Below are 27272 nucleotides of genomic sequence, written 5' to 3'. Positions count from 1 at the left end.
CGGATGCCGGCGTGGGGACGGCTCTGCGCAGCCGCCGTGAGCACCGCTGGCTCCTGGGCGCCCTCCACAGGCCGTGGACAGCGCTGCAGGCGCCACCGCCGACCGTACCCACAAGCTTCAAATACTCCGAATTTGGGACAAATGCGGGTTCTGACCCGCGAATTCGAGTTGGGTTTTTTTTTTTTTTAGCCGATCCATAGACGTGAGCCAGAAGGAACGGTCTACCTAGGGACAGAGATCCCTTAACAATCAATTCCCAGACCTGCTCCTTTAGGTGAATGGCTACAACCTTCTTCCTATCTAAGAATGCATTAACTCACTGTGCATATGATATTCGTCTGTTGAGCAGTTACAGGCTTCAAATTATATGTACATTTTCCCTCTCTTAACTAAACCTTATGGTTTGTGTTCTGTTTGTCTCATTTCACAAAGGAAATTGAGACTCAGGTTCGATAAGTTACTAAAAGCCACATGATTATTGAGATTTAAAATTGCATGCCTCCTACCTCACACAGCATAATGCAAACATTAACTAAAATAAACCGAAGATTTAAATGTGAGAGGCAAAGCTATAAAACTCTACAAAGAAAATATAGCGGGGAGGGAACCCTCCAGAACTCAAAAGAACACAATAGTTTATATATAGAGAGAAACAAATAAACAAATAAATTATGAAAATTAGAAACATTTGTGCTTTAATGAACGCTAGTAAGGAAGTGAAAAGATAACCCACACTATAGAAGATATTTTCCAATTATACATCTAATAAAGATGTATCATCTAAAATATATACAACTCCTGTGAGCCTGAGTGTGGTAGTATCCATCTCTAATCTCAGTACTGGGCTAACAAAAGGGACTGAGTGTTCTAGGCCAGTTTGGGCTACATGAGGAAACACTGTCAAACATAGTGAAACTACATATATTACCTAAGCAAATATATTACCTAAGCAAACATAGTGAAACTAAAGAAAATAAAAAGAATTGATGAGGTTATAGATAAACAGCAGGAACTTTCACACACTGATGATTGGAATGAAAGATAATACAGCCACTTTGGGAAAGTTTGGCTGGTCCTCAGGAAAGTTAAATACAGGATGATAATAATACTCGGCAATTCTACTCCTAGGTATAATATGTAAGGGAACTAAAAAAATGTTTGCATAAACACTTGGTCACAAATGTTCATAGCAGCAACATATATAAGAACCAAAAAGTGAAAATCAAAACTCCATCAATGAATAAACAGAATATGGTATATCCCAACAATGGAATATTATTCAGCAATTAAAAATATGTTGATACATGCTCTAACATGGATGAACCTGGAAAACATTAAACCAAGTGAATGAAGTCAGATATAAAAGGCCACATTGTATATTTTCCCACTTATATGAAAAGTCCATAGAAAGCAAAGTGGTAGTCAGTAGGTCAGTGTTAGCCCGAGGGTCTGATAGGTAGCTGCTAAGGGGCATTTTTTGATGATGAGAACAATGTAGAATTAGCAGTGACCATTGCACAACTTGGTGGATGTATTAGATACCACCAATTGTATATTTTTAGAGGGTTACTTTTTAGTGCAGGTGAATCATATCTCAATTAAGCAAGAGGAGCCTTACACAGCATTGTTCCTGACATTTAAACAGAACACAGAAACATTGTTCTTCCCCTGGGAACCATCAAGCTAATGTGCTACTAATGATATAGTAATATAGATCATAGTAATGATCTATGTTCTCCTTCTGTGTCCCCCACCCCAAATCCTCCAAAAGAGTAAACTGCAGATGTGGGACCCTAGCCCAAGCATACAGGATTCTGAAGGTCTTATTCAAGTGAAATTCCCTGGAATAGATACCAAGGGAGATACACACCCCTTTAGAGATGCAAAGGGGTGAAGGAAGAACCTCAAATGAGACCAAATACCTCAGGATCTCTCAGATGTAAAGAGCAAAGTAGTTCAAGAATCAGCTCAAGAGAGTCTCAAAGTTGGAGCAGAAAGTGGATTGTGACATCATGCCGTGACCTCACCCCAAAGGTCACAGCACTGTAAGCAAGGAAGAGAGTGCTTGTTTCAAAACAGACTCAATAATTCGGTGGAAGTTAAAAGCAAATTAAAGATTTAGGGTATAGTTTTGAGAAAAAGATTGGCTAAAGTTTTCTTTAATAAATTTTGTCATTAGACCCCATGAAAATAGCAGGCTTTTTTCTCTTTGGTTTCGACTGCCTGGTTGGTTTTTCAGATTGAACTTTTCCCTTGTGTCCAACTCTCCACTTTATTAAGCATTTTATATGCATTACCTCATTTAAAAACTCAGGACCCCATGACTTAGGTAATTCTCTCTCCCTGTTTTGTAAAGGAAGAAATTGTGTTAGTAGGAGGAAGCGATCTTTCCAGTACTGTTATGTGATGCAGCCGGGATGAGGACAGATTCCTCGTGGTCTGACTCCAGTAGTCTGTGAGAGAATTAGAATTTGATGCAATAAATAATGCAGAGGAAGAAATAGTTCTGGTCCAAAGTTGTAAAATAGAAAGTCTTATAGAAGTTAGTTTCAAACTTGGTGAGACAATGAAACCAGGCATGCCTAACAGTCTCAGCATCTAAGAGGCTCAGGCAGAGGCTTGTTATTTGTTTGAGGCTAGCCTGGGCTACACAGTGAAGTGAATCCCATTTTGTCTAGGCTCCAGAATAAGACCCTATCTCAAAAAATATATGCGTTTATGTGTGTATAAATATACAAATATATATGTGTATATATGTATACATATGTATGTATGTATATATATATATATATAAAGATTGGTGGCATAATGATAGATAAGAATAAGAATTTTGAGAATGGAAGAGATAAACTCCATCCTTTGGTTGTAGATGAGGGTCCCCGGCTGTCAGAGAATGGACTGTATGAGCTACAGCTGATGAGGAGAGGACATGAGTCTCACAGTGGGATGGTCACTACACAGGTCACAGGCCAACAGGCCTTCCACCAGGTCCTGCATTTACTGCCCTCTTGTAGGCATTCAAAAACTCACCTCCACACACAGCCTCCTTTCAGGGGCCACCATCACAAGCATCCCTGAACCAGACCCTTCACACTTAGACAACAACAGTTCAGAAATAAAACTCTGCCCAGTCCCAGAGAAGACTGGACGCCTGTGAGACCTGCCCTGCATTGACTTCTGAACTTTGAATTTTTCCAGTTCTGAGCATTGAACCCAGGGACTTCCATATATTAGGCCAGCATTTTATCACTGTGGTATCCTACTGTGGTTTTTTTTTTTTTTAAATAGAAATATCTCCCATGATTTCAGGCATTTGCAAACTTGGTTACCAGTTGGCAGCACTGTTGGGATAGGTATGGCGTGGCTGCAGGAAGCCTGCCACTGGGGGGTGGGCTTTAAGATGAAGGAGCCTTGCCTGTTTTCAATCCGTTGTCTTGATTCACACAGGCAGCACAAGGTGCAAGCGCCCAGCTTCCTGCTCCTGCCACTCACCTGCCACTTGCTGCCAGGCTCTCAGACACGATGGACTCTGATTCCTCTGAACTTGTTAGCCCAAACAAACTTTCTTCTGTGCGTTGCTTTGGTCATGGAGATTCATCACAGCAATAGAAAGTAACTAAAGAAAGGTGTCAGTACCAGACAGTGGGCTGTTGCTGTGAGGGACCTGACCGTGGTTGTTTTCTTTCATTTTGTTTGGATTTTTTTGTGGGGGGTGGGGGGTGGAGGACTGTGGAAAACTAGAAAAGTTGTTTAATGCTATAAGCAAAGTGGTATGGGCTGTTCTGGGATCTCAGAAGAGAGTTCTGGGAGCAAGGAGGACTGTAGAGGCTCAGCTCAAGCCATTTCAGAGGGGAATGTTAGCAGCTAGGTGAGAGGCCATTCCTGTGACATTTTAACAAAGAATGTGCATGCCTTCTGCACTTGTCCTAAGAACTTGCCTGAGGCTAAACTAAATGGCAAGGGACTAATTTCTTTAGTAGAGGCAAGTTCAAGACAGTATACTATTGAATCTGTGATATGGATACTATTGATAACTGCTCTGTGGGTCTACAATCAAAAAAAGAGGCAGTGAGGCAGAGAGAAATACAAAACACACAGTGTGAAGAGAAAGAGAACACCAGGAGACTTAATGGTACAGCCAAGACTTCTGCTGAAAGGTAACAAGGTCAGGAGAGGCCGCGGGTCTGCACTGGAATAAAGGGATGGGTGCCCCGGGATAAGACCACACACAGCCAAGCTTCCAACTTGCCAAAGAACCTAAGCTGGTTTCTGCTCCTAAAGCATAGCTGAATAAAAGCTCTGCCCATGGGATTCAGGGGGTGAAGTCCATCCAGTCTGGCAGCTGGCCTTGGCAGTGTCATCTACGTGATACTAGTTTTAGAGGCACAAAGAATGAGAGAGAGAAGGGCTTGTGTTTTCCCACAGCAATAGGAAGTAAACTAAACATCCAGTGGCCCTTATCACTGACCCTTGGTCAGTACTGTGTATTTGTTTACTATGTAGATCTTAAGGGAGTCTGAAAACTTGAATGCTATTTTTTTGAAAGTAGGTTTCATCCTAAAAACAAAATAAAACAAGCAGAAGTACGCAAATAACTCTGTTGTGAATGATTAACAGAATCCTAACCACGCACTGGGCTCTGCAGGAAGTGCTGTGTACTGACTGAGCTCAGCATACAGCAACCCAACATACAGTCATTGTCATGATCATCATCATAGTTGTCACCATCCCTACTTTTTAATTTTAATTACGTACGCTTGTGTATGCATATGTGCCCATAAGTACAGGTATTCACTAGGACTAGAGGGATCAGATCCCCCTAGAAACTGTAGTTACTCTACAAGAGCAGCACATGCTCCTAACCACGGAGACACCACTCTAGTGCCTCCACCCCTGTTTTAAAGCTGAGGAATTGATCATGGAGAACGTCTTTGGTTTGTCCTTGTCTCTGACAAGGACAGAGCCAAGCTATGAACCTGGACAGTGGGAGCCCTGAGCCCGCATCATTTTCCCCTACGCCACACTTAGAGCATCTCGACACTATTAGCAAATAAAGCAGTCAATCGTGTCGATCAGAAAAACTAATCAGATTGCTGGTGTGACCAGTTTCCTGGTCATCCCAGGATGATGTAAAGACAGATCCCTGAAGAGGCTTCGGGTGTCTGATAGCGTGGAGTATTTCCTCTGCTTCTGGTTATAGTAATAGGCACGGAATGATCGTGTTTATACTTGCAACCTGGCATTTTATTATTATCCCCCGAATGAGAGTGGAAAGAGTTTTGTCACCCCAAGGTAACATGGTTCTGTGAGGAGGGAAGAGGGTGAGGTTTAGCAGCAGCTGCCATCATAAATCAGAGGGCGGCAGTTTTTCTTGGAGCTCCAGGCTCAACTCCTGGCTGTCAGAAGCTTGTAAAGGGAAGCCCCATGAGAATTTATGTAACGTTGGGAAGGCTCATTTTCCTTCCTGCAAGAGCCTTTCTGGAGCAAGGAGAGGATTAGGCTGATTAGATTCTATAGGAAGAAAAAAAAAATCCAACCCCAAGGTTCAGAGGGAGGGAGAATGTGGGTCAACTTGAGCTATTTCCCTTGCCCCCTAAAAAGTGACCTTGTAAACAGAGAAGAACGTGCTGAATTCCACCAAATAAATGAATGATTGGGTGACTGAATGATTTAATGACTGAGTGCGATCCAGGCTTCCTCTGGGCTGGTTCTTTCAGTGTGAGAACAGTTCGATCCCAGACTGACCCAGAAATGCTGAGCACACAACGAGGCCAATCAACAGAGTCAGCTTCTGAATATTCATTGTGCAGATGACGCTCGCAGTCAATGTGTTTGGCTTTTGTGTTTACTGATACATTTTCAAATTCACTGCGGAGAGCAAAATTGTGGGGTGTCGGGGGACGGGAAGAAACTTGTACTGAAGTGAATATTCTATCTGAGCAGGGCTGTCAGATAAAAATACTTTGAGCAAGAATGTATTTGCTGTTTATCTGAAATTCAGCTCTAACGGTGCATTCTGTATACATATATATATTTTGAATTTTCGAGACAGGGTTTCTCCATAGCCTTTTGGTTCCTGTCCTGGAACTAGCTCTTGTAGACCAGGCTGGCCTCGAACTGACAGAGATCCGCCTGCCTCTGCCTCCCAAGTGCTGGGATTAAAGGCATGCGCCACCACCGCCCGGCTTTCATTCTATATTTTATATGCCAAGTCTGGTGATCTGTATCGGAGCCAGTCATGCTCAGAAGAGGGTTGAGGACAGTAGCTTGGGGCATGCTACACCTGGGAGCCATAAGGAAGGAAAGCCAAAGGTGGGGGTCTAAGAAACAGAGAACTGTGCAGAATGTGGAGACCGTACCAGGTGGCTACAGAGAGACACAGGTATTGGTAGAAAAGGTGACCTGGAGAATGCTGGCGGGAAGCGTCCTCACTTTCTGTTGAAGCTATAGAGCTGGTTGTAGGACTTGACTTTATAAGGCTGCAGTTTCTGAGAAACTCTACTCAGAGTTCCCAGTAGGGCTGGGGTAGAGATCAGTTTATGTCAGAATCACCTAAAGAGTCTTAGAATTGAAGTCTATAAGCCAGGATCAGAGACACACACCTGTAACCCCAAGACTTGACAGATGAGGCCGGAAGACCGGGTGTTCAAGGCCAGCCTGAGCTCCTGAGCTCCTGAATCAAACAATAATAACAACAACAACACAAACAAACAATAGACAGAATTAAAACAAGTAAATTAAGCCATTTGGTGGTGACCCAGACCTTTAATCCCAGCACTCAGGAGGCAGAAAAGTAGGCGAATCTCTGAGTTCAGGGCCAGCCTGGTCTACAGAGTGAGTTTCAGGACAGCCAGGGGTACACAGAGAGATCCTGTCTCGAAAATCCAAAAAGGAAAAAGAAAAGAAAAGGAGCAAGAAAATGAATGCCCTTCCCCTCTGAAGTTTGGTATGAGCGAGAGATTGAAAATACCATCAATCTAATTTTGCATTTTTCCTGGAAATCGTGAAGGAGGTACACAGTTTGCCATGACTTCAAATGTCCCGCTCGCCGTTCATTCCCCTTCCAGCTGCTTTCTCCAGAGATCAAGTTTCATTGTTATTTTTTTTTCATCTTTATTGTGTAGATCAATGTGATCTCTCCAGAAAAGGGTTCCAACCAATCTGAAAGTAGAGGCCCGCTAGAAGGAGTGATACTTGAGCTAAAAATTGAAGAATCATCCTTGGCAGACCGGGAAAGGAGAAATATGAATTTTCTTACCCTACCTCTGGCATTTCACAGGCTTTCCAAGTCATTCCCATGTGTGACCCCTTTGGGGACTACTACTCTTTTCTAAGACAGAACACCTTTTCATTTCTTGGAAAGTCCTATATCTTGGCAAGTTTCTCCTTGCAAAGTCCATTTTTCTTTCTGTACTTGTCTAGAAAGAGATGCCATGGTGTGAGATTTGACATTTGTCACCTGCCTTAGTAAAGCCCTAAAGGGTCATGCCAAGAGCAAGTGACCCAAAATAACTAGTTGGGTCCCCTAGTCAAGACTCCTGGCTCTCACTTCAGCAAGGTCTGGCTCTAAAAGGAGGGTGACCTTGGATGGTCCAGCCACCTTCATGAGTGGAATAATCCTGAGGCCAAGGCTTCCAAGTCTCCTCGGAGCTGTCTCGGGAGAGCCAATCCAAAAGGCCAAATCAGGACAACTATACTGAGAGGGTGGGCTTAGCCTTTATCTAGCTGTCCTGCCAATGCCCCAAGAGACCTTATCACATCTTACTGGTGTGAGCCCTGGAGATTCCAAGTGTTTGGAAAAGATTTGCCGGTTCTCACCCTTCTCATTTTACGCCTCAGTGCCTTGCTGTGCTCAAGGAGTCACCTCAAGTCTCAGCGTGAGCAAAGATGTCAAGCAGCAGCCTCAATCTACCACTGTCTTCAAATCTCTAGGACCTGAGGGAGGCCATGTTTAGCCTTCCAAACCCAGTTCAAATACTTCCTCTGCTTCTTCCAAACTTCTTTCAAAATTCAAGGAAACGAAATCTTTCTAAACAAACTCCAGTGACAGCTTCAGTCACCCTTGACAGACTGCTGTTAAAGGTCAGCTTCCCTCAGAAGAAGGAAGAAGAGCGAAGGACAACATGGAGGCCTCCTTCCCAGAGACAAACCACCTGTAAACAATCTGATGTCTTCTTTCATAAACCTTTGGGACTTCGAAGGGGTGGGTAGGTCAACTTTACGTCACCAGTTCCAATAAAACACGCAAATGGCAACAGTAAAAGAAAAAAAATCACACCTAGCAGGCTGTGAAAAGACCCATAATCTCAATATTCATTCAGGAGGCGGGAGTGGAGGACAGGAGGACGGGAGAGTTCAGTGGAGGACAGGAGGACGGGAGAGTTCAAGGTCAACCCCAGTTGCAGGAACCTAAAACCCAAAACCAAAACAAGCAATAACAACAAAACACAAGTAAAATACAAAGTCTTGTGATGTGAGCTCATTTTTTTTTGATTCAAGGTCATAATACTCACATGCGTGCATAAGCACAGAAATTGTTTTATTATATGTAATTGTAATTGTATATAGCATTGCTCAATATGCATAGCAATTTCTTTTTAAGAATAGAAATATCACATGTAAAATCATGAACTCCATTGTTTCTGAGCCCTGGTTATCTATCTTTTGATGTTGTTGCTATTTTGAGACAGGATCACGTGTGGCCCAGGCTGGTCTCCAACTTGCTATATAGCCAAGAATAACCTTGAACTCATGATTAGCACTGGGTTTATATGCTTGTGCCACCACACCCAAGTTTGGTCATCTATTAAGACAATGGTTCTCCACCTGTGGATAGAGACCCCTCTGGGGACCACATATCAGGTATTTATATTATGATTCATAACAGTAGCAAAATTACACTTATGAAGTAGCAATGAAATAATTTTATGGCTGGGAGGTCATCACACCACGAGGAACTATACTAAAGGGGTAACAGCATTAGGAAGGTTGAGAACTACTGTACTGAGATATGTTACGATTTGTGGCATCTTTATGGTTATGTACATCTGTGCAGAGCAGCTCTACGAACCCTCCCACCTTGGTGGCTGTGCCCTCTGTGCCTCTGTGCTTTGTTCTCTGCCTTTGGCCACCAGATGGCATTCTGGAAACATTCCCATTCTGCAAACATTTTCTGCATTCAGCTCTCCTGCAGGCTCTCAACTGGCCTCCCCTCTCCGCTACCTTCCTGGGAGCAGCTTTAGAGGCTTTCTGGAAGGCAAATCTGTAGGATCTTGGACAGCTTTCCTGTGTTCAGCTTCTTCAGTCTGATAACTTGGCCTTACAGGGGGTGAAACAAGAGGATGTGGGTAAATCACTCAGGACAGGCTGGCAAGTCATTGCTGATCTCATGGGCCTGCCCGAGCCTTCCCAAAGCTCCTCTGGCCTCCAGAACAAGTTTTAAGTCCTTCCTGTCAGGACCCAGGCCTTTTATCATCCAGTGACCCTGGTCCCATCTTCCTTCTTCTGTACCACATAGACCCTCCAGATGTAGCACACGGGACCATCTCTGCCCAGTCTCCATCGGTGGCCTGCTTTGCCTTTCTCTGCTCTTCCCGTGGCCCTAGTGAACTATTCCTGTCCATCAGGGATGACTGAGCACTTGTCCCGAGGCACTGCCACTGACTCTCAGGCCACAGTCCACAGTGACTGCACCGGGCTCACTTTTCCATTTCCCCTACTTCTGCATTGACCGCAGGCCCCTTGGGGTCACGGTCTCTTTGCTGCCTGGTGCAGCAGTAGGACGAATAAGGGTCAGACAGTGAGGTCATCATGTAGGCTGTCACCAGAGGACAATGAGCATCCACTGTGTTCCGTGCTCTGAGGGGAAACACATGGCTCCCCTTGTAGTATATATAGGTTGCACCTTGCCTACCCAGAGCTAAGAGAGACCAGACAGAGGAAGAAAAAATGAACAAACGAACAGAAGCAGAAAGGTAAAGGCATGACTGACTCCTCATTTGCATCTGAACCATTAAATCTGCAAGATGAGAAAGAGAAAATGGCCATCCCTACCTGCTGAATGCTTCCTGCCAGGCCCCACACTCAGGCCTCCATGGGTGTCGCCTTTCCATCCTTACTATAAACTTATAAGAAAGATGGCAGTCACACTCTCAGAGAAGGAAGCTAAGGCTCAGCGACTTAATCGTTTGTGCTCTAAGCCTGCGAGGGTCTGGCCGTCCCCAAAGTTGTGCCCTAGGAAATGGCCCTATAGACTTAGGACCCCCACCAAGACTTAGTGAGCTCAGTGAGATGATTGAGCAACCTCCAGGAGTGAATGCAGGATGGAAGGAGAGAAAGGGCAGAGGGAAGGGGAGGAAATGCACGTGGCTAACCCTCAGCCACCCCAAGCCTGACTGCCATGGATTTCCATGCCAACAAGCCCTGAGTGGTATCACTGTGTCCAAATGGAGCATCTCTAGCCCCAAGGACTCAGCAGTAGACTCCCATCTCTGGGAAGCTGACCTTAATTTCCACCATTTCAAATGCTGTACAGACCTCCAGAATAAACCTGCATAAGGCTGAGGCATAAGGCTGAAAGGATATTGGAGGCAACAGAAGGGGGAAAACAGAAGCCACAAGGCCACACAGGCAGCCTGCCCACTCCTCTGCCTGAAGATGAGTGGGAGCCAGGGCTCACCTTCAAACCAGGGCTGGGAGTGGAGGCAGGGCTGCTGTTCACAGGACTCTCATAAACAAAAGTGTGCTGAGAAGAATGGGAGGAAGGGAGGGAAAGACGGATGAAAGGGAGAGGAAGGTGTGGGAGAAGGAAGCGTGAAAAGTTCGAGACAGAGGAAGGGAGGCTGGGGGTTCCCCAGACAGGGACTCAAGTTGGACCAGATGTAGAGAACAATGGATCCCAAGGATCTCAGGAAGGGGATGGGGGATGGGAGCCTTGCGGTCAGATCAGACAGGTCCTTCCTTCATTACAGCTCTGGTAGAGCCTCTGGCACCTTCAGGGGTCAGTGTGAGCCATGGCCAGCGTGAGAGCAGCTGCCGCAGATGGAATGAGTTGTATCTACTACAATACCCTTACCCAAACAACATGGCTGTTTGTGATTTGGGGCCAGGACCAGGCCAAGGGATTTTGCACATCATCTCATTCAAGCCTCACAGGTTCCTGCAGGGAGGACAATTATTTTCCTCCACACCCCACCGTGAAGATGAAGGAACAGGGGCTCAGGGAGGTGAAGTTAGAAGACCCAGCTGAGAAGCAGCAAAGTCAGCATTTGAACCCATGCCACTTTTTAGCTCCTGTGACTTTTCTACTAATAATAGCTGCTTCTCAGAGAGACAAGCCCGAGGGCAAAGTTGAGGCAGAGAGTCCAAGGAGCGGCAGAAGGTAGAAGAATGGGGGAAGAAGGCACAGGGGTTGAAAAGGGAGATGAGGAAGAGAGATGGGGAGCCTGAAGTGCCCTAGAGGGACATCAGCATAGGTCGAGTTCTTTGCTCGCCTGGCTACACAGTGGTTCCCTGTCCCTCATTGGCTGCCTTGCTGGTGGACAGCACCTTCCCATCCAACCAGTCCCAGGAGCCCTGGCCTCATCCTCTTCAGCGACAGGCCTCTCAGCCCCACAGGAAATGCTCCTTCGCTAATTGCCATTGAAAGTCACAGCCCTCCCTTTTCCTGTAGGTGGGGTTTCCATAGGAAAAAGCTGCTTCTCTGCTTCCCCAGCCTAGTGACTGTTTGGAAGTTAGATCCCTACATCCCGCTTTCCTAGGTCAAGTCTCAGACCGGTTCCTGCCCATCACTGCTGAGTGAACCAGCGGGCGCTGCTGGGGAGCAGGGATCTCCTCTAGCAATTCATCCGCCTGGGGACCGCTCGGATCACTTTTCACAGAGATGGCCTTGCTTGGGAATCCTCCTTCTTCCAGCATCTTCTAATTATGGGACAAAGTTGTACCAGCAGATCTGAGGCAGGAGATCCAGGCTGATCGAGCCATCCAGGAACGTGTCCTGCCTCTGAATACCTCCAGCCGGTCGAGTCCAGCCCTCCCTGCGGTGAGCATGATGCTGCTTCTGCCATTCCTGCTAGGGCTCCTGGGGCCAGGCAGCTTCTTATTCCTTTCAGGGGGTTGTCAGGAGGTGGCCACTCTCATGGTGAAATTCCAAGTGACAGAGGAAGTGCCGTCTGGCACAGTGATAGGGAAACTGTCCCAAGAACCGGGAGTGGAGGAGAGGCGTGGGAAGGCAGGAGATGCTTTCCAGATCCTGCAGCTGCCTCAGGCACTGCCGGTTCAGATGAACTCTGAGGACGGCCTGCTCAGCACTTCGAGGAGGCTGGATCGGGAGCAGCTATGCCAGCAGCAAGATCCCTGCCTGGTGTCCTTTGATGTGCTGGCCACGGGAGCTTCGGCTCTGATTCATGTGGAGATTCAGGTCCTGGACATCAATGACCACCAGCCAGAGTTTCCCAAGGGTGAACAGGAGCTGGAAATCTCCGAGAGTGCCTCTCTGTACACACGAATCCCCTTGGACAGAGCTCTTGACCAAGACACTGGTCCTAACAGCTTGTATTCCTACTCCCTGTCTCCCAGCGAACACTTTGCCCTGGATGTTATCGTGGGGCCCGATGAGACCAAACATGCAGAACTTGTGGTGGTGAAGGAGTTGGACAGGGAAGTCCACTCGTTTTTTGATCTGGTGCTGACTGCCTACGACAACGGGAATCCCCCTCAGACGGGCACCAGCATGGTCAAGGTCAATGTCCTGGATTCCAATGACAATAGTCCGGTGTTTGCTGAGAGTTCACTGGCCCTAGAAATCCCAGAAGACACTGCCCCTGGCACTCTTCTCATAAACCTGACTGCTACAGACCCAGACCAAGGACCCAACGGGGAGGTAGAATTCTTCTTTGGCAAGCATGTGTCCCCAGAGGTGATGAATACCTTTGGTGTAGATTCCAAGACAGGCCAGATCATTCTGCGCCAAAGCCTAGACTATGAGAGGAATCCTGCCTATGAGGTGGATGTCCAGGCAAGGGACCTGGGTCCCAATTCCATCCCAGGCCATTGCAAAGTTCTCATCAAAGTTCTGGACGTCAACGACAACGCTCCGAGCATCCACATCACATGGGCCTCCCAGACGTCGCTGGTGTCAGAAGATCTTCCCAGGGACAGTTTCATTGCTCTTGTCAGTGCAAAAGACTTGGACTCAGGGAACAATGGTCTGGTCCACTGTTGGCTGAACCAAGATCTGGGCCATTTCAGGCTGAAAAGAACTAACGGCAACACATACATGCTGCTCACCAATACCACATTGGACAGAGAGCTGTGGTCCACATACACTCTCACCGTGTTCGCCCAAGACCAAGGACCCCGGCCCTTATCAGCTGAGATGGAGCTGCGAATTCAGGTTGGTGATGTCAATGACAATGCCCCCGTGTTCGAGAAGAGCCAGTATGAGGTCTCCACTTGGGAAAACAACCCACCTTTTCTTCATCTCATCACTGTCAAAGCTCACGATGCCGACTTGGGCATTAATGGAAAAGTGTCATACCGTATCAAGGACTCCCCCGTTTCTCACCTAGTAGCTATTGACTCTGGGACGGGAGAAGTCACTGCTCAGAAGTCACTGGACTATGAGCAGATGGCGGGCTTTGAGTTCCAGGTGATAGCAGAGGACAGAGGGCAACCCCAGCTTTCATCCAGCATTGCTGTGTGGGTTAGCCTCTTGGATGCCAATGATAACGCCCCAGAAGTGATCCATCCTGTGCTCAGTGAAGGCACAGCCACCCTTTCAGTGCTCGTAAATGCCTCCACAGGGCACCTTCTGTTGCCCATCGAGAATCCCAGTGGCTTGGAGCCAGCAGTTACTGGTACAGCAATGGCTACCCACAGTCCCTGGTCTTATCTTTTGGCCACGATTGTGGCAAGAGATGCAGACTCGGGGGCCAATGGGGAGCTCCTCTACAGCATTCGAAGTGGGAATGATGCTCATCTTTTTGTCCTCAGCCCCTCCTTGGGGCAGCTATTGATTAATGTCACCAATGCCAGCAGCCTCATTGGGAGTCAGTGGGACCTGGGGATAGTAGTAGAGGACCAGGGCAGCCCCTCCTTGCAGACTCAAGCTCTGTTGAGGGTTGTGTTTGTCACCAGCGTGGACCACCTAAGGGACTTTGCTCAGGAGCCTGGGGTCCTGAGCACACCAGTGCTGGCAATGATCTGCCTGGCTGTGCTGCTGGCCATCTTTGGGCTGATCTTGGCTCTGTCCGTGTCCATCTGCCGGACGGAGAAAAAGGATAATAGGGCCTACAACTGTCGTGAAGCTGAGTCCACGTACCGCCACCAGCCCAAGAGGCCCCAGAAACACATTCAGAAGGCAGATATTCACCTGGTACCCATGCTCAGGGCTCAGGAGGATGAGGCTGATGACGTTAAATCATCCCATAAAGACACCAGTAAGGAGGCATTGATGGAGACAGGCTGGGACTCCACCCCCTTCCACCTCACACCAACCTTATACAGGACCCTGCGTAACCAAGGCAACCAGGGAGCACTGGCAGAGAGCCAGGAGGTACTGCAGGACACCTACAACTTTCTTTTCAACCATCCCAGGCAGAGGAACGCCTCCCGAGAGAACCTATGCCTTCCTGAGTCCCCACCTGCCCTGGGCCAGCCGCACTCCAGGCCTCTGCAGCTGCCTGGCAGCCCCATAGCGAGGCTGGCTGGAGACCAGGGCAGTAAGGAGGCTCCACAGAGCCCGCCAGCCTCCTCTGCAACCCTGAGACGGCAGCGGAATCTCAACGGCAAAGTGTCTCCTGAAGGACAGCCTGGTCCTCACCAGATTCTGAGGAGCCTGGTCCGGCTGTCCGTGGCTGCTTTTGCGGAACGGAACCCTGTGGAGGAGCTCGCTGGGGATTCTCCACCTGTGCAGGTACCTCTGGCATGGGCAGCTGTTTTTTGGTCACTGCTGCCCCCACCCCAGAACACCACCAAGAGCAATAGACACGCTCGTTTCCCGTATTCACCCTTAGACTCACCAGGCATATTGTGATGTAGAACTTAAGGGCTGGGGTCAACGGATCTTAGCTGTGTGGTCCTGGGTGTGTTTCTGAGCCTCAGTTTCCTTGACGGTGAACTGGGAATGGCAGTGAGAAGTGTGTGTGTGCCCTACAGAGTTGTCTTGAAGACCAGATAAGTTAATTCCTGTAAAGTACATATGCATGCCTGGCACAGGTGGACACACAGCAAACACAGCACAGGTAGTGATTAGAAATAAGAACTTTGGAGTAAGGTGGCCTGGGTTCAAATCCTGGTTCTACCTTTTTCCACCTGTGGCTCATAGAGAAGTTACTCAGCTTAGAGTTAGAGGTACCCACTTTAGCAGCATATTCCCTGCAAGACTGCAGAAAACAAAATGAATCGATCCCTGGCAGCCATACCTGGACAGCAGTGTCTGCCTGGACTGTAGTGTCTGCTCAGCAAATGGTTACTATCCCCTCCACAAAGCACCTCCCCATGCCTAATCTCAACCTGCTCATGGTGTCTAGACAACCTCCCTTGAAACAGTCAGGCCTGGGTAATACTCCCTCTGGGGACTTGCTTGAGACCCCAGAGTGTACCAGCTGGGGAGACAGGGGAAGCAACTGTCTAGTGAGGCAAATCCCAGTTCAAACACAACAGTTTAGAACTGGAGAGTGTAGGGAATGACCTTTAACTGTGGAGTCTCATTTTCTTCATCTACAAAATGGGAATTCTGAAGCCAAGCTCGCTTGGTCTCTGCTGCCCTGGGGGGAAGGATTAAAGGGATGATGAGGGGCCCTCTGTTTCATGCCTCGGGGTTTACTAGCCACAAACAGGAGGTCTTCTCAGGGATGGAGCTTAACATATCCCTAACTGCTTCTCTGACGTCCGGAGCGCTTTTGCTGCACAAGGCTGAGCATCAAGAGACATATTTTTGTTGGGCCAGACAATCAGCTCAGGTTTCTCATGGAGCAGGGACACAGCTTCTTTTCCAACCCTTTCCTAGGAAGCCACTTAGAGGTAGTTTTTAGCTTTTCTCTTAGGCACCTCACCCTGGGGCTCCCTGCAAACCCAGAGGGGGCTGCAGCCAACGACTTCATTCTTCCACTCATTCATACCCCAGAGGCTTTCAGGATGAACTCTTTTTGCTTTATTTTGGTTTGGTTTTGGTTTTCCCAGACAGTGTTTCTCTGTAGCTTTGGAGCCTATTCTGGAACTCGAACTCATTAGTGCTGGGATTTGCCTGCTTCTGCCTCCCTAGTGCTGGGATCACAGGCATGCACCACCTGCCTGGTTTAGGATGCACTCTTATGCTACGCACTGGACATGATGGTAGAGAGCCGACAGACTCTGCACAACACACTGAAGTGATGGGAAGAAAGGCACCCCTTTGGAATCAACTGGGGGTCAAGAGTAAGATGCCCAACAGCCAGGTCTCTTTGACAGTTCAGCCACACAATAAAGTCAGGCCTGAGTTCAAGTTCCAGGCCTTGTCGCTGCAAGGACTGTGTGCCTCAGGTTGCATATCTACAAAATGCATGGGTTGGTATCACCTTCCTGCAGGTGTTGTGTGGCACAGAGGAGATTAGTTGTCACCAGGTAGTTATTAAGTGCTACCTGGGGCTCTATCAACACGTGATTCACACAGCTCAGTTCATTTAAATGCCACAACACCCACCAGCTTGTGACCTCCGTCTCATTATTATTCCCCTACTGCTGAGGAAACTGAGACTCAGGACCCGGAAGCGATTTCTAGGGCCAGGAAGATGGGAGGTAAGGCTGGAACAGAGTTAGTGTGAGCCTGAATCCAACCCCAGAGTCTGGGTTCTAACTGTGAAGTGACTCTGAATGCCAGGATGTGACACTGTGTTTGGCCTTCAAGTTGTGCTTACCTAGTGTCGCTTGGGTAAAGGTTTTCAGGTGCCTGTCTTCTAAGCCGGGTAGGGAAACAGAATCTACCTGAGGCAGGCTCAGGGACCCTGACTCTCCCAAGTCACGGTGCCACCCTAGTGCTGGCCACCATGAAGCAGCATTTTTAGAGGTAACACCCCCGAGTCTAATTAGTCTAATTAGTACCACCGATCTAATTAACCCTGACAATGCTGTGGAGAATTCAAAGCCGCTTCAGAGACAAAAAGTGATGAAGCTTAGGTCTCCGTGGGTCTCAAAATCTGCCTGAAAGGTCACAAGCTGGCAACCAGGAAGAACCGAGTTTATGAAGACTAAGGCTGCTTCCTCTCCCTCCGGGACCTTGGGGTGCAGGACTAATATCTAGTCAGTTCCTCTTCTCCCATCTACCTGAAGTCCTGCCATTTTTCTAGTCTTTGAGAACCCTGAACAGAAGCTGTCTTCTCTTAACGGCCAAGACCTTCCAGTCTCTGGCGGAATTCCTGTGGAGCCTTCGGTCTCAGCAGGAGTTCCTGGCACACAGTCAGAATTCAAGAAAACATTTGTTGAATTGCATGAAAGCCAGGTTTGGTGGCTGATGCCTATAGTTCCAGTCCCTTGGGAGGCTAAGACAGGAGTTCCAAGGCAGCTGCACAGCATAGTAAGTTCCTCTCTCAAAAGACAAAAAAGTAAATGGATAATTGTGACTCTGGTGAAGTCTTTGTCCCCTTCTTCCTTGCCTTCCTTATAAATCATGAGCTTCCAAAGACGACATGGGGTCCCTATCTCATTCTTGCAAGTCCCACAGAAACACTAGCCTGGAACAGACATGCTTTTAAATACGTGTCCATTGCTTAGCGGTGGTGGCGCACGCCTTTAATCCCAGCATTTAGGAGGCAGAAGCAGGCGGATCTCTGTGAGTTCGTAGCCAGCTTGGTCTACAGAGCCAGTTCCCGGACAGCTAGGGCTGTTACACAGAGAAACCCTGTCTTGAAAAGCCAACCAACCAACAAATAAACAAACAAACAAACAAAAAAAAAAAAAACCATGTCCATCAACAGGGTGAATAAGTGAATTGGTTAAATGACACTATTTCTTCTCTGTACCAGGCAGTCTTGCATACCCCCCAACACCTCCACAAGTTCAAGCCAGAACGTTTGAACACTGGGCAAAGGGAAAAATAACTCTTGAACACAATCCTTACCAAAGTAACTACTGTACGCTCTGGCAATGCCTTTTCCACTCCAAGCCCACCAGTCACCCCAGGGAAGAGCTAATGGGGATGGTTCCAAGGATCTCCTTCAGCTGCCCAGGGCCTGCAGGGACAGGGCAAAGCTGGGAAGCACCCTCCCCCAGGTCCCTGCCTCAGCCACACAGGTCCGCTCCCCCAACCCCCTATCTGATCGCAGAAGCATCTGAAGCCAGAGGAAAAACTATAAAAAGAAAGCAGCAGCATTTGAGGGAAACATCCGGCGAGGAAGCGTGCTGGGTCGGAATTGTGTGGAGTCAACAGATTTTTCCTGTCTTGTAGCAAATCTCCCAGCTGCTGTCCTTGCTGCATCAGGGCCAATTCCAGCCCAAACCAAACCACCGAGGAAATAAATACTCGGCCAAGCCCGGCGGCAGCAGGTAAGTGGCGGGTAGTACCCACAGCACGGTCTCCTCCGGGCCCCTAGGTCACCCTCTCCAACAGCCTTGGCGAGTGTGGAAGGATGGGCACCCTCTGAACCCAGCCCAGGGGGTACATGCAGCAGTCAGCACCCATCCCCCCACTCCGGAGGCTCCATCCTGGGGCCACTGTATTTATGATATTTACAGGTCCCCTTGTCGCTAAGGAAATTACTTCACCTCTTAGCTCTGACTGTCTCCCCTGCTTACTTGATCGGTTTGAAATCTGTAACTTTCACCGGTCCTTCTCTTGGCCTACAAACATGCTATATAAGGATGTCAGTGCGAGGGTGTGCTCCTGAGAACAGTCCTGGAAGCCAGGAGCCCTCCAGAGGAGGATAGCAATGGATGGAGAAACAGCTTTTCCCTTCTGCAGGCTCAACATTTGAGTCTGTGGGAATCAACTGCCAAGAGACCAATGAACAAGAGAAAAGCCGTAGTAAATGTAAAAAGTTCTTTTACATTTCTTTATTTTGCATATGAGTCAGGGGATGTGTGTGTGTGTGTGTGGAAGGGCAGAGGACAGCAGAGGGTGTCTGTTCTCTCTTTTCCATCACACAGGGATTGAACTCGGGGCATGAAGGTTTGGTGGCAAATGCCCTTAGCCACTGAGGTGCCTATCTCACAGACCCCATTACAATTTTTTAAATCGTTGTTTTATGTGATACAGAAGAAGCCTTTAGATTGAAGATCCAAAGACACATTTTTTTAAGATTGGGTTTAGTGTTTCAGGGATATCTGTGAAAATATAATTGGATAAAAATGGTATGAGCAAATTGAAATTTAGACTCAGCCAGGCCTATCTGTATGGCTTTCTTGGCTGCTCTACCCAGCATTCCTTGCTTCCTTGCTAGGAGCTTTTCTGGAACAAGGGACTCACAACCTGCCATCAAGCTAGGCAAGCCAGAGTATGTCCTTATTGCCAGCTCTTACACAGAAAGTAAGGGGGGAATTCAAGTGTGTTTTTAGGCTTTATGATTGGCTTTGGGAAAAGTTCTAGTTTCTATGACCTTCTTTGGGAAAGGAATTCTAGATGGCTATCCGTTTGCCTGGGGGTGGGAGCTCGGGAATAGGAGGTCAGAGGCACAGCTCTAAAGGCTTTGACATTTGGACATGATTTCCTGAGCCCTAAGAGTCTCACATTCCAGAGCCATGGGTCTAGATTGGAATTCTTGCTTAATTACTTACCCCGTGGGGTCTTAGGCAAGCTGCTGTGAAATTCTGGGTGTCAGAATGGGAACGGCTCTCATGGACAGGCTCCAAGGAGTGAGTCCTGTACCTTGCATACCACGAGGCCTGACTTAGGGGAGTTGTCACCCCGTTACCTCCAGTTTGCTACCTTCTGGATGATCTCTTAATAGCAGCAGGAACGGTCACCGTGGGGAATGAGGACAATAGAAATCACATAGGAATCATGGGAGACTGCTCACCTTTACGGATGGGCTTCGTCCTGAGTGACTGTCAGAGGCCTTGAGGCTTAGTGAGACACAGGGTTCTCAGTTTAAGCCAGGAAGCTGGGGTGCAGGTGTAGATGTGAGTCAAGGATGCCCCATCCAGATGCGTCCCCCACAGACCTGTTCCTTTGCTCTGGGAGGTGACTTCAGTAGGAAGGAAACCACAGTCACTGATTCCATAGTGTTCATCAAACGCCCAGTGTGTGCTAGGCCATGTTTTGTGCATTTGACAAGAGAACAAGGCATAAGGAAGGCAAAAACCCACTCTGCCTGGCTGGTACTGGGTAGATGACCATGTCGACTGAAGTTTACTAAAAGCCATACTCCCTGGAGGTGTGAAGGGGGCCCGTGGAGCGCAACACTACCAATGGCTCCATTTCTCCCATGTGCAGACCGCCGCAGGGCTCTGTGCTAAACCTTTTCCCTACAAAGTCTCATTTACAAAACCCCACGAGGGTTACACTTATTACTCCCATTTCACAGGAGAGGAGCAGTCAGCAGGAAGGCTTGGAATATAGGACCCGGTGCACCCTGACTCCGTAAGCCAGGCTATGCATCAGTTCCCTGTATAGATGGCAAATGATACAGATGCTGTGAACAGACAGTTATGTGAAAATTCCTCACTTGAAACCTGGTTGGTCTCTTCGCAGGGCTCCCATCCCAGACACAGATGGCTCAGACGGCTCAGATGTCAGGCCTGGTGGCCAAGCAGAGCCTGACCTGGAAGAGGGCCCCCTAGGCCCAGAGGAGGAGAACCTTTCTGTGAAGCGACTTCTGGAAGAAGAGCTATCAAGCCTGCTGGACCCCCATACAGGTAGGGATGCCCTGAGGTCACCCCTGTGCTGTCTCTCTGCCCATCATCTGCCCGTGCACCCAGGCTCCAGAGTTGTCCAATTTACTGTGCAGAGGGGTGTGCCCAGGATTCTATTCCCTTGCAGTCTCGGAAAGTGGTTATCTATCTGTTTGTTTATTTAGTTCTGGAGGTGGGTTTGGTTGTTTATGACAAGGTTCGACTCTGTCAATGTGTAGCCGAGGCTGACCGTGGAATCTTCCTTCTCATGTGCTGGGATTATAGGCATGAGCCACCATGCCCAGTTTGCCTTTACTTAATTGACCAGGTTCTACTTTTTTATTTTTAATTATTATATGTGCATTGGTGTTTTGCCTGTACTTTATCTGTGGGAGGGTGTTGAATCCCCTGTGATTGGATTTACAGACAGTGCTGAGCTGCTCTGTGGGTGCTGGGAATTGTACCTGGGTCCTCTGAAAGAGCAGCCAGTGTTTTTAACGACTGAGCCATCTCTCCAGACCCCAGGGTCTACTTTTTAAAAATCATCATTGAGAATCACAAACAGTGCTGGAGAGATGACTCAGTGGTTAAGAGCATTGACTGCTCTTCCAGAGGACCTGGGTTCAGTTCCTAGCACCCACATGGCAGCTTACAACTGTCTGTAACTCTAGTTTCAGGGAATCCAACACCCTCTTCTGAACTTCACAGGCAATGGGTCCACACATACACAGACAGATAGACAAGCAAAACATTCATATGCATAACATAGAATAAAGAAACCTTAAAAAAAGAAAAGAAAGAGAATAACACAAGATCAGTGCTGAGTAAACAACTTCCTAGGTCCTGGTCTGTGTGTCGAGCACCAGGAAAGCCAACAGGTCGTCCTCTGGAGTAGGTAAGACCAAATGTACAGGTGAACCCAGGCTTAGGAAGTAAGCTGGCCTGTGCAGAGTCTCCTCCATCCTGGCTGGGAGCCCAAACCTGCATGCTGTGTGCAGTATAAACTCAATGGCACCACTGCATTGGGCATATTTAAATAACCTTTCACCCCAGAAAAGGGACAACTCCTTTATGTGCTAATTGAAGATTAAGAGATTCTTTGTTTTTTTTTTTGTTTTTGTTTTTGTTTTTGTTTTTGGGCTGGAATGTAGCTCAGTTGATAGAGTATTTGTCTGCTCCTGGGTTCATTCCCAAACAGTGCATTAAATGGGCCTGTTGGTATAGACCTTTAATCCCAGTACTCAGGAAGTGGAGGCCAGAGGGTCAGAGACTCAAGGTCATCCTTGATGAATTCTGGACTAGTCTGGGCTACAGAAGAGCCTATAAAACAATGAACAAAGAAGGGGGGGGAGGAGGAAGAAGGGAAGGAAAGGAAAACAATTAGCTTTAACTATAAACATAAAACAAGTTTTAATGCGAGACTCCGCCAGCCAAGTGCCTTCTGTGGGAACTAACTAGTCTACCTCCTTCAGGTGACATGACACACCGTACCCCTGACCATCTCATCTTCTGTTTCCGGAGTTAATTTATTTCCCACATGCTCTGTCTGGCTGCAAGGCATGTCGGATTTTACCCTTTCTGGGGCTAAAAACCATAACTAGCACCGAAAGAGCCTTTTATGGGCATGTCACCTATTGTAAGTTTCTCTGGAGAAAACATGAAGAGAAAGGGGCTATTCATTATCCCTGTTTCATAAAGGGAAAAAAAGCCGAGGGTCAAAAGTGTTTAATAATTTGCCTGGGGTCATGCAGTTAATGGCTATTAATAAAGGCGATATGACTCTTAAATTCTAGAGCTGTGCTTCTCAATGTGGTAGCCACTGGCCACAGATGGCTATTTAAGTTTGAATGAAGTGAAATGAAATAAAATGAAATATTGAGTCCTTAGTCATCCCAGCTACACCTCAAGGGCTCAGTATCCACGTGTGGTTGGTGGCTACAGTTTTGAATTCTGTCATTGGCCAGCTGTGGCTAGAACTTGTGGGCTCAATCCTTGACCTGTCCTGCCTCCCCACAGCCCAGACAGCACTGGGCACTGTGAGTTGGGTAGATGGAGAAACGGGTGGGAAAGAACTGGATGCCCTGGGGCTACTGAGAGCCGTGTTGAGGACTGGGGACTTGGTGATTAGATAAAAAAAAATCCATCTGGACTGTGATAATGATGACTCAGTGGGTGAAGTATTCACCACGAAAGTTTGAGGGCCTAAGTTTGGATCTCCTAAAACCCACTTTAAAAGTCAGGCTTGTTCATCTGCAGTCTCAGTGCTAGGGAGGCAGAGACTGGAGGATCCCAGTGGTTTGTTGACTGGCCAGCCTAGCTGAATTATGAGCTTCTGCTTCCTGTGAGAGAATCTGTCCCAAAAAAATAGGTTGGAAGTCAGGTATAGCGGGGCACGCCTTTAATCCTAGTACTCGGAAGGCAGAGGCAGGTGGATATCTGAGTTTGAGACTAGCTTGGTCTACATAAGGAATTCCAGGCCAACCAGGGCTACAAAGTGAGAACTCACCTCAAAAAAGAACGAAAGGAAATGGAATGAGACTTCCGATACTGACTTCCGGTGGCCTACACCCCGGGGGGAGGGGGTGGCTGTTTTATTAGTTTCATGAACTCCCCGAATTCGTAATGAAGGTCATACAGCGAACTCCTCATCGCTTTCCAGCTGTCCTCATATGCCCCAGGACTTCCCATTCTCCCCTGAAGCTGACCATGAACAAGTAAAGGCTGGAGTTCTTATTTCTCAGAGACTCAGGGAAGTAATGTTTACAGTCTCCCAATGTCAAGGGTCAATCAGCACGTCCATTAATCATGTAACAGACATTCACCAAGTCCCAGGCAGGAGGCCAGCCCCAGCCTGTACACAGCCTGTACAGTCCAGAACTAGAGACAAGAACCAGGGGATCATTCACTGATCCAAACAAATGATTAGCTGCACATTGGAATGACCTTTGCAAGTTGCGGAAGTAGCATTCTGATAATGTAGAAAATATAGGCAAACAGACAAACAAAGAACAAATCATTTATGCCCAGAGAATTTCAGTTAACACTGTGCCCTATTTCCTTCCAGCATCTTCTTGCACAGATTTAAAACCACTAACCTGAAACAAGCATTAAATACCTGTTAACATTAATACGTGTTCTCTACCCATTGCTCCCCCCCCCGCCGCGTGTGAGTGTGTGTGTGTGTGTGTGTGTGTGTGTGTGTATTTCATAAGCAGGAAACTGGATTTCCTTTTTTTTTTTTTCCTGCTTGGTCTTTGTCTTTGGGGCTGGAATTCATGTTTGTTTGTTTGGTGTTATTTGAGAAAGAGTCTTATGTAGCCCTAACTGGCCTATTGTTCTGCGTAACCTATTCTATCCTGGAACTCCCAGTAATGCTCCTGTCTCAGCCTGAGTGCTGGGATTTCAGGCATGTGCCACCACATCCAGCTCCTAGGCAGGGTTTTCTGAGAGAGAAATGAGAAAAGAAGGGTGATGGCGACATGAGAATCCCGGGGACGTTATTTTTTAAAGTCACAAATACCAGGCTGTCGCTGCCACTGCCCCATTCCTTTCTCAGGGCAATCCTCAGGCAGACAGCCCCTTCTCAGCCGGACACTAGGCCAGGAAACAGTGTGAGGGGGAGGTGAGATTGCCCTATAGTGACAACGCGGGCCCTGTCAGCAGTGGGAATTCTAGAGGTGCATCTGAGAAGCACCCAGGGGCAAGAAGGCCATGCTTCTTAGAGAGTGGGTAGGGCTGGTGAGTACCAGGGTCTTCAAAGTTGTCAGACCTAGGTCCAATCCAGTTTTGGTTTCCTAGAAAACGAGACTTCTTTGAGGGTCAGAATCCTTATCTTTAAAATGGAGATAAGACCCTTGACCTCAAACACCTGAGTAGATGAAATGAGATAATTATGCAATTTCCTGGCATATGAGCAGTTAATAAGTGGTTATTATTCTCTCTCTCTCTCTCTCTGCTTGTTTTTGAGTTAGGGTCCCTTAATGGCCTGGAACTTGATGGGCAGATGAGGCTGGCCTCTCCAGCCTCAGTTTCCCAAGTATTGGGATACCAGATGTGTTCCTCCATGCCAGGATCAAACAGGCTAATCCTATCTATCCTCATGCCTCCTCCAAACTAAGCTCTTCCGGCTTTGGTCAGCAGTTTTCCTGCCCAGGGAGCTTGCCCGTCAAGGCCTCTTCCTTCCCGTCCCGCTCCCACCGTCGTGTGTCCCCCACCATTTCCCTTTCCTTCTTTGTCCACTGCTCCTGTCCTGCTTACAGCCCCACCCCGCCTGGCTTCCCTGCATTTGGCCCTCACCGTGTCTCTCCTTCCTCTGCAGGTCTGGCCCTGGACAAGCTGAGTCCCCCTGACCCTGCCTGGATGGCGAGACTGTCATTGCCTCTCACCACCAATTACCGAGACAACTTGTCTTCCCCTGACGCCGCAGCTTCAGAGGAACCGAGAACCTTCCAGACATTCGGCAAAACAGCCGGACCGGGGCCCGAGCTAAGCCCAACAGGCACGCGCCTGGCCAGCACTTTCGTCTCGGAGATGAACTCGCTGCTGGAGATGTTGTTGGAGCAGCACACGGTGCCAGTGGAGGCCGCATCTGCGGCTTTGCGACGGCTCTCTGTGTGCGGCAGGACCCTCAGTCTAGACCTGGCCACCAGTGGGACCTCGGGCTCAGAAGCACAGCTGGGTAGAAAGAAGGCAGCTGAGGGCCGACTTGGCTGTGGCAGGAATCTATGAACATGCTTGGTGGGGGGGATACCTTTGGATCCAGGATCCAGGTTCCCTGGGAGACATTAGGGTGGTATTCAGGCCTTGAGGATCTCAGGGAATGAACTGGTTTCTAAAATTGTGGAACTCACTGGCCAGAGACACCCTCAACTTTAGGGTAACTGATGCTGTTCCCCACAGAGGAGGACCGACAGGTAACTGGCCTAAGCAGACCTTGTAACAGACCCTGTGGCTGAGCTTTATGGAGAAGGAGAAACAGCTTGTTTCTCGCGCACACAGAGTTCCTCGGGAGGAAGAGATGCCGGATGTCACAGATGCAGTATCATAAGCAAGGGGGGGCACCCTCACTGGATACTGGAGGCAGAGGGCTGGCTCCTGGGGGAGACTGACAACGCTCTCTGACCTACTAAAAAAAGGAAAAAACTGCAGCTCAATCTCCTGTTTGCCAGAGTATCGGAGGGGTGGGGGAGGCTTTTGTCATTTATTCCTGGCATTAAACTCCTGTTGGGTCATGGCGGGAGTGGGTCACACTGGTTCAGTGACAGGTACGCAGATGATGGACATGTTTGTCCTTGACCCCACTCCACTGTGTTATCCAACAATAGGCTTCTCAGCCGGAAAATTAGGACTAAGTAAAGCAAGGATGGAGTATTTATATTTCCCACAATGCTAGGTTGGTGGTATTATTATACCCATTCCACAGATGCAAAGCTCGGAAAAGTTGAGTGTCTTTCCTAGGAGTGAGCAAGGAGTAGAGGCAGAGCCAGGATTTGTGCTCAGGCCGGCCCAACACCACAGCCCATGCCATCAACCATGGCACTAGACTGCCAACCAAGAATAAGAAAAGGAAAAGTCCCTGAGACGAAAGTTTGCAAATAGAAGGCATTCAGACCCATAGGACACAGGTTAAAAGGAGTTTGTATCTGCCCAGTGTCAGTTCCTTGAGATGCAGAAGTCTTCTTATCTGAGACCCCAGTTGGGGGAAGTCTTTCTCCACTGGCAGGCTTGGGTCTGGGAATTGAGGCCCCGGAGGATGATATGTGAACTGGGACTATGAAATCCATACTGACAGCAGCCAGGCTCCCAGCGGCGGGAAGAATTAAGAAATAGCTAATACGTTCCCAAGGCTTTTTGTTCCTGGACATTTGTTCTAAGCAGTCACAGCTAGTTTAAGATGCGGGGAGGGCTCTCCTGGACACTGAAGGCAGAAGATGGTGTCTGCTTCACTTGCCCTCTTCGGGACCAGCAGGGCTCCCACCGAGGGCTGGTGAGAGTCGCATGTACGTACACTGCAGTGATATTAGTGCATCTTACAGATGAGCAGTATGAGACCCGAGAAAGTTAAGCATTTCAGAGGCCTGGGTCTCTCATCGCTCACTCCAGGTCAGGGTGATCTTATGAGACCTGTGATCTTCACACTGGTTCATGGAGCTGCTGGGTTCCAGGTCAGAGAAAGAGGCTATGGAAACTAGCAAGCGGGCGCTCCAGCTTGTCCAGCCAGGTGCCTGGCACAGTTGACACTAGAGATACTAGCTGAGTGGCCCTATGAATGAATAAATGGGTAAACACATGCTTCAGACTTTCCTTTTACTTACGTTGGTGCTCCAGGTAGGACTTCTTTGGAGGGGGGGAATAGTTCTACTATGTAAAAGCCAAGTCTGAAGACTGTAGTACAAAGTAGACCATGTTGATCTCACAAGTTATCAGAGGACTTGCAGGCAGAGGAGAGATGGAGTGGGCAGACGACCTAG

At 48.0% G+C, this 27272-nt stretch overlaps 1 protein-coding gene across 2 annotated transcripts; it reads left to right on the top strand.

Annotated features, from left to right (window-relative positions):
* The first annotated feature begins 11696 nt into the window (after positions 1-11696).
* Positions 11697-25949, top strand: Pcdh12 (protocadherin 12). Of its 2 annotated transcripts, XM_050127968.1 has the most exons (5): positions 11698-12040; positions 12577-14914; positions 18422-18519; positions 20663-20826; positions 25121-25949. In XM_050127968.1, exons 2-5 carry the CDS (start codon positions 12731-12733, stop codon positions 25528-25530), a joined length of 2856 nt encoding a protein of 951 aa, XP_049983925.1. In that variant the 5' UTR covers positions 11698-12040; positions 12577-12730; the 3' UTR covers positions 25531-25949. The 2 variants fall into 2 exon arrangements, with proteins under 2 accessions (XP_049983924.1, XP_049983925.1); XM_050127967.1 differs by having other exon boundaries at positions 11697-14914.
* Positions 25950-27272: the final 1323 nt, after the last annotated feature.

This window comes from Alexandromys fortis, unplaced genomic scaffold (genome assembly GCF_014885135.2).
Source record: "Alexandromys fortis isolate MF-2015 unplaced genomic scaffold, M_Fortis_MF-2015_v1.1 scaffold_283, whole genome shotgun sequence".
NCBI lineage: Eukaryota > Metazoa > Chordata > Mammalia > Rodentia > Cricetidae > Alexandromys > Alexandromys fortis.
This window is presented reverse-complemented; position numbering and strand designations above follow the sequence as displayed.